At 37.4% G+C, this 10,390-nt stretch overlaps 1 protein-coding gene across 2 annotated transcripts in view; it reads left to right on the top strand.

Annotated features, from left to right (window-relative positions):
- The first annotated feature begins 605 nt into the window (after positions 1-605).
- The window catches only part of LOC101467626 (E3 ubiquitin-protein ligase SMURF2), a 61,397-nt gene continuing 51,612 nt past the window's right edge, over positions 606-10,390 (top strand). Inside the window, exon 1 of one of the 2 annotated variants that reach the window (XM_004539222.3) lies at positions 606-1,023. In XM_004539222.3, the coding sequence (XP_004539279.1) occupies positions 972-1,023 (52 nt within the window). In that variant the 5' untranslated portion in view covers positions 606-971. The remainder of the gene's footprint in view (positions 1,024-10,390) is intronic. The other variant, XM_004539221.3, reaches the window with a different exon arrangement.

Below are 10,390 nucleotides of genomic sequence, written 5' to 3'. Positions count from 1 at the left end.
ATATATATTTTTATATTAGTTTTGTGTTTAAGTGTATCAAAATTAGAAGGCGTCTAATTATTTCTTGATTCAGTAAATCTTTTGGTTTTATATACTGGCGTATTAGTTTTATGCATTTTTAAAAAGCATTTTTATATGAGCTTTGCTATAAAATTATACCCCTCCTTCAATATTATTCATCATAGTTTTGTTTGTTTTTTATTTCCAAATATATAAATATGCTTCCTTTTACTACAACAGTTAACCATGATAGCTTTCTAATATCAAAACATTTCTTTAAAACTCTCACTTGTCTCACTATCATAAGAAGCTTGCTGTCATCGGTGAATAAGGCGAACAATTAAGAAACACAGCTGAGTTTATAACCAACATGACCAGTTCAGGGCCCAGCACTGAACCCAGTGAAGTGATCCTGTTAGATTCGATTTTTTTATTTTTTTAATAGCAAAATCTGGTCTATAATATTCATAACAAGGAAGTATTTGTACTGGAAAACTATAAAGCATTGTTTTGATTGTGAGTTTATTTTGAACGCTCGCACCGGATGTCCTCTCGTGTTTTCCTCCCCTGTCCCTGCCTGCCTGCAGTAGAACTGTCTTCACCATCATCACGAACAACTTGAGTCCAGGCAGCCCAGGCAGAGCAGACGCCTGTCCGGATGGAGGACGAGCCTCTCTGCTGACTTGTATCAGTACTCGTGGCACACGGCATGATCTGCATTTGGAAATGTAGTTATTTGCAATTGTTTTGCGGAAAAGGAGTTCGCGCGGAGAGTGTTATTCCAGGGATGTGATTATGTTACCTGTTTGTTGCGTGCACAGTCAGCGTGATTTGCTATGGTGATACTACAAGCTAACCCCAAGCTAGCAGAGGGATTTGTTTGGGAGATGTCTTTTTGAAAAAGAAGAAGGAAAAAAAACCTAGACGGTGATAATTTTGTGAATATTCGTCAAGCTGGAACACGAAGGGGAATGTCTAACCAAGGAGTGAGGAGAAATGGCCCAGTAAAGCTGCGGTTGACTGGTAAGAAAATTTAAACCCCCTCCTGCGCCGCTCGGAAACGTTAGCGAGCTAGCCTCCTAGCCCAGCATGCTAACTAGCGTCTCCTGATTGTACAGCATAACTCTGTCCTGTGTTGTAATCTATAAAAGCGCTAAACCATATCTTACCTTATTATTATTAATAATATTGTTCTGACTTGACTGAATTCCTTTATTTCTAATTGAAATCCGGGGTAGCATACTGAGGAATATTGGAAGCTAGTGAATGAGCTTTTATCGTTAGCACACATTAGCGTTGACAACAGTGTTTATTGGGTGGTTATTATTCCCCCCCGAAGGTTAGCTATGTTTAAATACTTAAGCTTGATATCGACACGTTTCCTCAAAGCCCTTCAGCATTGTGATAAGTGGTTATTTTAAATACTTTTATTAGCAGTAGAAGCCTTACATTACAGCCTTACCTTTTTAAAAATCATATATTATCTTAATTTTCCAAAGATAGCTGCTGTGTTTCTTCACGGCAAGTGCAGAATAAGCCAACAGTATATTACAAATTAACGTCCCTAATGGCAATGATGAATTTCGAGGAAAAGCGTGAAGCAGCAGAAGAGGTGAAGGTGGTGTAATACACCGCTTTATTTTTAGTTTACACAGGTATTTATTTTTGTTTACCCTGAAGAGCGAGTGGTTTAACAGGGAGATGACCTCTGTAGGATATATTTCGTCATGGGTAGATACAGGAACTCATCGTCTTTCATCGCAGTTATCTGGTGAAAGCTATGTCAGTTTGTTCAGTTTGCTTAGCTTGGCAGAACAAAAGATAAAGTAGTTTCTCCCTTGGAGCTTATTTCACAGTGGGCTACGTGGGCTGTAGTGCTCTATGCCATTTCTGATGAATTTATAATGAAAGGTGAACATAATTAAGTTACTTGATACATTTGAAGAAATGTGGTTGGCATTTTTTTTTTTTTTTTGTTGTTGTTGTTGTTGTTAAAGCCAAAGTTATCAACAAAAGTATAGTCTTGAGTCTTGTGTTACTGCAAACGGGCAGAATTAAAGCAAGCTGTATGAATTAATTAGAAGAAGATGAGAATGAGTTACATTTTCCTTTGTTCTGCTCTTCTAATGATGTAAGAATATCTCTATTTATTGAAAAATCTTAAAAATCACCAGGTGTTTTGATGTGCTGATGATGACTGAGTGAAACACTTGTTCAATAATTTCGGTGTTTATAAGTTAGCTGCCTTTGTTTCCAAAGCTTGGAAAAGCTGTCAGGTAGCATTATTTCTTCAGTATGTCATAGCTGGCTCTGGTTTCTTATTGGTGTATTGTAAATCTCTGAGAGCTGGGACCTATTACTTTATGTGTGACACAATTCTTAGGTTGATCAAAATCAGTCAAATGATTTGTTGATTTTTATCTGGCATGACTGCTGAAGGCAAGAAGGGAACTTAAACTATTTGACCGTGATGAGATGTTTTTACCTTTATTTAGTGTCACTGTTCAGCACTGTAGCATGTCTATGGCTGTGGAGTCATTGGTTGCACTCATTAAGTGCAGTTTGCTACGGGGAACAACAAGCTCATTCATACAGAACAGGGTATAGTTGTACCGAAAAGACAAATCGGTACTCAAAGAATTACCCAGCTGTTCTTCCTGCTTGCCTCTTCTCTGTGGTGGTTAGTGAGAGGAACTTTTTTTTTTTTCTCCTCAGACTTGCCTCCCAAGGTATTTTGGACTTGCGAGTTTTTGTTGTAACACTTAGAATGTATGAAGCAGAGGGAGTTGCATTATCTCAGTATTGGAGGAACAAAAAGGATCCTGAGGGGATTGAGGGATAAATAAGGTACATATTTACCTATTGGTGGGGAAGGCTTGAATAAATGTTCACTGGACTTGAGCTTGTTAATTTCAGAATTTACACATGCTCTTAAATTAAAGTATTGCAAGAGAATATACATTCTAAGTTTAGCCCTTACAAACTTAACACCACAAGTAGGTAATCACATTTTTTTTTACCATGTTATCCAAATGTCTGTCTTTTAAGCCTTCTAAAAAGACTAATAGTTTATGACCAAGATTGAATTTGTCAAGAATTTTCATGCACTAAGACTCAAAGCTTTCTTTTCATGTAAAGATTCTCTCCCTCTTCAAAATCTGTTTACTCAAGTGATGAAGATAAAATTAACGAGCTGCAGAGGAGTAAGAAGTTAAAATCTAAAAACATATTTCTTCCCCAAGATATTAATGCTTCTCTGCAAACTTTCCGTCATTTAGTTAAAGAGGAGGTGCAAGTGCTATCCTAATTTATTCCACAGGCTCTTAAAAAAATCTTGCAAATGATGAAACAGTAGTTATCCAGTATGCTAGTGAAGGTGGTGCGGTAGGCAGAACAAAGAATCATACTGCAGTTCAAGTAATGAGTCAGTTGCATAATACAGACTTCTACAGTTCATAAAGTTATGATCTTACATTGAAAGTTTAGAAGTAAATAAAGAACACTCTAGCTGTAAATGGCACTTTAATATCACAAGGTCAATTTGGATATTTGTTAGAAGAACATCCTAGATTTCCCATTCTCTTATACATTGCCCAAGATTTATATAAGTTGTGTGGGGGCCTGTTCCATGATCTCCTGTTGTCAGTAGGCTCTCCTTTTTTGTGTAAATTAATATCTGTGAGAGAGATCAAAGATACTAATCTTATGTCCAATGGAAGTCATGAGTTTATATGCGAATGTTCCCCATAAACAGGAATTGGAAGGCCCTACATTATAATTTGAATGCAAGGGAAGAGGGAACTTTAGCAACAGCATTGCTGATAAAGTTAGTAGAAATAGTTCTCACTAAGAATCTTTTCAGATTTGAGTTTTTGTTTCCCCCTATAGAAGCAAAGGGTCTCAGTGGGTAGCCCTGTCAATCCTAGTTATGTGAATTTATTTATGGGGAAACTTGAACTTAGTCATGTTGATCATGATCATACCTCTCCTTTATTAACTTTTGGTTCAGATATATTTATGACTTATATTTATATTTATTGGCACTGTTGAGGATCTAAATAGATTTAACTCAAGGTTACCTAGTTTTACATTTATTACAGAGGCCAATTGTGAGGTTTCATTTTAAATGTGAGAATGAATAAATCAGAAATAATACAAACTATTATTTATTAAAAGTGGGCTGATAGGATTTTTTTTTTTTTCATTATTCAAGATATCATCCATTCTCTTTGAAGAAGAGATTACCGTATAGTCAGCTGTTGTGGACAGAAAGGATGTGCAGTTTTGAGGAGGAGTTTGAGAAACAAGCTAATGCTTTGTATTCTTGTTTCTGAGAAGAAGAAAAAAACCTCTTCAAAAAATTTTAATTGTTTCTCTCTCTAGGGTTAGAAAAATAGATAACTTTTAACTTTTACTTTTTCACTCTTATAAATGTGGGGAGAAAATATTGGCATATTTTGTATGATCACCCTGCTGGTTGGAAAGTGTTAATCATCTACCCACAAAGTGTTCTACTAAATTGAGAGATAATCTTGTAACGACAGACTTATCTGTTGAACCTACACATTTTTTTTTTTTAATTCTCTTCCCTCTGGAAATTTTCCTTGTTGAACTGTAATGCCATTATTGAAGGAGATGATTTATCACACTGACATATAGGTAAAAAAAAAATTCAAGTGAGTGGTAGAATCGCTTGTAGGACCAAACCTGTAGTAAAAGTATGGATTTTGTTATGTGGGGAAGACGAAGAGCGAATTTACAGTTACAATTTCTGAGCACAAGATTAATATCAGAAATAATGATTGAGTAGTCAAAACATTTTCAATAAGCTGGACACAGCATCGGTGGTTCATGGGTATTGAAGCAGTTGTGCCATTAAATAGTGGTAATAGATAATAGAAGCTGCTCGGATATATCATCTGCAAGCAGTGGTTTGGTGAATGAGCTTCCTGCTTGTTGTCCTGGGTCCCCCCCCCCCCCCCCCCCCCCCCCCAAAATATGTGGATGGTTTTACATGGACTTGTGTGAATTCCAGGAATGTGAAACCTTGGAGAGACTTTGTCCTGATAACAAACACATTCTGTGATCATTACAAGGAAGTATGTGCTGGGGGGGATTGAGGTCCACATATAGAATGACCAGAATTTCTGTTCTTACAGTGATGACCAGTGACGTAAAAGGCTTGAGCATGCAGCTCTCACCGTACACAAGTGTTTAGTTGAGACCACCCTTGGTTTAAGTGATCGAGACTGCAGGAATTTAGAATTAACGTTGCAAACTGGTCCACCATTATTCTGTCTGTTCTATAGTCTCTCTATTTTTCAATGTTGTTTTTTTTTGCTGTTATTAGGTTATTAAGTTAAGTATTTTTTTTTTTTTTTTTTTTTTACAACAGACAAGGAATAACATAACTTAAACATAAAGCTACCAGGTCATTGCTTACCATACCAAAATAATAGTGTAAAAATTTCAAAGAGGAAATTCTTTTACATACATCCTCAGAGGGAACAAAAAAAAGAGCGACAAAAAAAACAACAACAGCCACAACAAATAAGGGAAAGGAAGTCGGTCACCAGTGTTTCTCGGAATAGCAGTTCATGGCATCTGCAGTCCCAGGATTTCTTGAAGTTTTCTGTATTGTTATTTAGCTTGGCCAGCATGTTTTCAAATGATACTGTTTCCAGCATGAATGTGCTGTAATACTATTTTCCAAAATGGGAAAATGTGTTAACAGTCCCAGGTCATATGTATAAAGGTTCCTGGTTCTGCTCGACATTTCCAACATAAATTATTGGAAAGTAGACCCATTCCATGAAGCCTAGATGGAGTAAAATAAAATCTGTGTACCATCTTACAATTAATACATTTTCCTCTAGACTCTTTAATATGTTTGCCATTATTTAACACAATTGCAACCATTCATCATCATTAATACTACAGCCAAGGTCCTTCTGTCAGATAATCCTTACACCTTTACAGACATCCTTTTCTATGCCAATAAATAATTTGTAAAATGTGGGTGCTTTGTGTTCTATACTTGTACAAACATAAAAACCAACAACGTAAAACTATAGGGATGCAACAGGGAACATGTTGCCGCTTTATAGTCCTTTATTAATTACTACTTATCTATTATTTAAAGTTGGTCCGTGAGGCTCATTGAAAATTGTGCTTAGGCAAAACAACCACCTGAGTCCCAAAGCATAGAACCAGCATGAATTTTACCTTGTGTTTGAGGAATATACACTTCCTATGATAATACATCTTCTCTAATTGGCTTCTTCCAGAAAAGTTTCAGTCTCTGCGCTATCTCAGATTTTATTTCTATTTCCTTTCCAAGTGAAGATGAGTGTTGCCGGGAACACCAGAAGGTGTTTCTTTACAATGTTGAAAGCTCTCCGCTTTTCCACAAGCTCCTTCATCAGATCCACAAAGAAGGATAGTTTGCAGCCTTCCCATTCTAACTCCGTTTCTCTTAGGCCATCTGTAGTACCTTATCAAGCTGATGAGCACAGAAACTGCATCGGGATGGTTTGGGGTGGTTTGTTCATATCTAGTTTAGGTGCCACCAGGCGATCCTCTCCACATACTGAGCCATGTTCACCCTTTCTTATTTGCCTTCTTTCAGCCCCACCATTCTCACATTATTCCCCCTGCTCCGGTTCTCCAAATCCTCCATATGTGCCCAGAGCGTCACCAATTTCTTCTCACACATCTTTGCCCAGTCTTATTTAAATATTTTTTGCTGAGTCTTTAAGCTCTTTGCAATGTCGCATTCGTCTTTCGTATTTCTTCCATAAAGTCAGAATTGTTTTTTCCCCCCCCCATCAGTTCAGCTTGAGCCCTCCAGAGGGCTCGGAGTCACTGAAATATTTTCAAACGTCGGGCTGGTCCTTGTTCTTAGCTCGCGTCTCATTCTCGCATCTTTGAAAAAGTTAGCCCTACTGTTACTCAACATTTCTCTGGGAGACTGCAAATATCTGGCCACTTATGAAGGTCTTAAGTTTTAACGCATCAAAAGTACTTATACCTCTCAACCTGTCAGGGTATATATTTCCAGTTTATGTGAAAAAAGGGTTTGGACTTCTGGGAGCTCTTCTAGTGTGCTGCCATCTTCCTTGGCTTCCTAGTTTTTCAGTGTTAGCAAAAATGGGAAATTGGCTGAGCAAGGATGTATCTAAAGAAGTTAAGTAAATAATTATAAAGTTATTTGATTTATTGGTTTCATCCTCAGTTTCCAAATCTATTTATGAGCTAGTACCCAATGATTTGCAGCATTAAAATTTGAATTAAAAAAATTAAACCTACCTTTGGCACAGCTGGGCTTTTAAAAAATTGCATAGTTGTGGATTTTCACAAAAATCTTTCTTATGGCTTCTTAATACCTTTATTAAATGCTGTAAATGGTAATGCTTCAAAGCTTTTTTTGTTCTCTTAATGTGGTTTGCTTCTTAAAGTACCGTGCCAGGACTAATCATTTTGGTAACTTGCTAAATAATAATGACAGGGAACAGCCAGAGGCTCACAGGTCTTTTATTTGTAACTCTATACAGATGTTTAAAAAAAAAAAAAGATTGTAGGTGATGATATTGCTGCAAAGCTCAACTGCAGCCATGTCTTATTCTGTCCGTGTTTCTCACAGTAATGTAACGTTGAACTGATTTTGTTTTTAAATTCTCCTCCACCAAAGTAAGTGTGTTTCTGGTCATGAGTCACAGAGATGGCTGAATTTGAAGTGTGCTCTGTTCGTTATCCACACTCATTAGGATCCCCTCTTGCAGCAGCACTGATTTAGAAATTACAAAGGGTGAACTCCCACACGCTGCAGGATTTTGAATTTTGACAGGATTCATCCCCAGTTATGTCATCCCACACTGCATTTAAATGGCACCATGAAATTTCTCACATTTTCAGAGCTGCTTCTTACATTTATCTGTGACAGTTACTCTTTGATGCTTCAGTTAATTAGAAAATCAGCCTACTTTTAGTTTACTGGTAGGCAGTATGTTGTAGTGTTCCCACAGAGCATGGAAAAGAAAGTAATCTTGGATTTTGAGTACTGGTATTCCAAACACTGCAGGGTTGCAGGCACTTGTGCTGACCTTCACTTACCTTGGTCTCCTGCGAAGAATGAGTTGGTGGGTGATTTGAACTTAATAAGAACAGAACTTGGTTTTCCTTCATCCAGTGGAACATGGAGTTCCTCATAGGTGACTGACACGAGATGTACAAGGGGATGAATCCTTCTCTCAAATATGGCCTCTTGGCTGCATTAAACCAGGAGGAAGGGAGTCTGTCTATGTGATCCATTTCCTCCATCAGCCTCCAACTGGCATGCAGCAAGCAGGGAAGGACTGGAAGAATCATCTCAGGATTTTTCCCATTCAGTATGAGCGTGTGATACTAGGCTGTATACTTTTCATCTACAGTCATGCCTTGTGTTTGTGTCCCTCTCTTTCTGACATTTTGGGAAAGCAATGCTGATGCTTTCTTGTTTGTTCGTGTGTGTGTGCTGAGGTTGGGGTGGGGAGGTGGGTAGCTAGGAAGCTGGTGATTAAGATAAAGATCCAGCCTCATTTCCAGACTCTGCTTTACCACAGGGCAGACTGTATTTCAGGGAAATTATCGGGGACCACTGTCTCAGTATTCATCATCAGCACTCAGGAAACACATCTGTGTGTCAGCTTGTTTGTGTGTTAAACACATTTTTTCTTTTTTTGGTTCTATACTTGCATGCACTTCTGTGCACAGTTGAGCTTCCACAGGATGTACTGTTAGCACGCAGTGCTGAACTAAATTAGGTGTGCTGGCTTCCTGAAATTTAGGGAATGAATGTCACAAAGAGAGTGGACGTTAGTGATAGTGAAAAACTGACCGGCATTGTCAAATTTTAAGTTATATTTTAATTTTGGATTTGCTCATGTTAGTGTGTTGGACTAAGATTATGATTAAAGGTGTATTAATCTTTTTAATGGCAAATTTTAACTTTAACTACTTTTCTTAAGTAATGATTTTTTTTGTTAGCTTAATCAAAGGGTTTTTCCTGCATAGAAAATGTTTTTGCACTCACAAAAGAAGTTTATTGTTGCTTAAGTATAGTAGACATTTTTATTAAGTATTAGTAATTGGCAGTAAAAGCCGTATATTTCTATCAAACAAAGTAATAGACTGCTTTAATTCAGATCAGTGTCATGTATGTCTATATTTACACACCAGAGACCCATTTTGAGACAGGCAAAACCCTAAATAAAATTTTCATTTTGGCTTGATCTTTTCTTTTATATTGAATGTAGCTGGTTGTCAAATTTAGTCAAAACATTGCTAGAGCCTAGTACCAGCGGGCTTGGGAGATGTATGTACCTGGTGGTGTAATTTATTTTTGGGACTGTAAATTGTGTAATTTTTCAGTGCCTCTTTTTTTCTCCCCTTTAAACAATACAGTTTTGACAGTTGAAATGTGGAATAGAGTAAGTGATTATGATTCATCAGCACACAATCCATGCGAGTCATATAGTGACGTGTTCGGTATGTTCCTTTCTGCTTTATGTAAGCCTGGCACCAGCAGACTGTGCAGTCTGACCCAGATATGAAATAATTAATAGGCACTGCCTAAAATTTCCTTCCTCTAGAATACTGGGCTGTTCTTAAAATTATAACACATGTTTTCACAAATTTATGCAATCGTCCACTCAACAAGAAGAAATAATAGGCTGAAAATATTTGCTTAACATTTGTGCTAATAACCTTTATGATTAAGGCATGTGGTGTGCTATCTACATAGGTTGCTCACATACCTTAACAATCCAGGCATTCAGATAAGTAAGCTTTAGCTGTTATGAATGCAGCACCACATCTCCACCCTACTGCTTTGAAAAAGCAGTTTTATATCTGGAGCTCTGCATGCAACTTGTTTTACCAGTCTACTGCCTTTTTGAATGATCAGTGTTTGAGTTTTCTTAGCAAACATTAACAAAAGAATGATGCTCATTTCAATTCTGGTGGCTGTGGTTCAGGAGGTAGAGCAGGTTGCCTACTAATCGAAAGGTTGGTGGTTCAATCCCATACCAAGGGATTGCCCAAGGGATCCTTGGGCAAGAGACCGAACCCTAGGTTGCTCTCTTTGTTCATCAGATTGTGAATACTAAATAGAATACATTAGGCATAGAAAAAAAATGCTTGCATGAATGTTGAATGAATGAATGAATGGGTGAATCAAGTGATTTTAGTGCTCAAGCAGAGTAGAAAAGCACTATATAAGAACCGGCCCATTTACCATTTGTTCTGGCTTAAACATTTGCACTCAATCTGTTAAGAAAAGGCACAGGAGTCATTGTCTGTTCCTACATCATCTTATGCCACTTCTTTTATCTCCTATAACATCTCTTGTTCT

Source organism: Maylandia zebra, linkage group LG6 (assembly GCF_041146795.1).
Source record: "Maylandia zebra isolate NMK-2024a linkage group LG6, Mzebra_GT3a, whole genome shotgun sequence".
NCBI lineage: Eukaryota > Metazoa > Chordata > Actinopteri > Cichliformes > Cichlidae > Maylandia > Maylandia zebra.
Note: the sequence above shows the minus strand (reverse complement) of the source record. Positions and strands in the feature narration are given on the sequence as shown.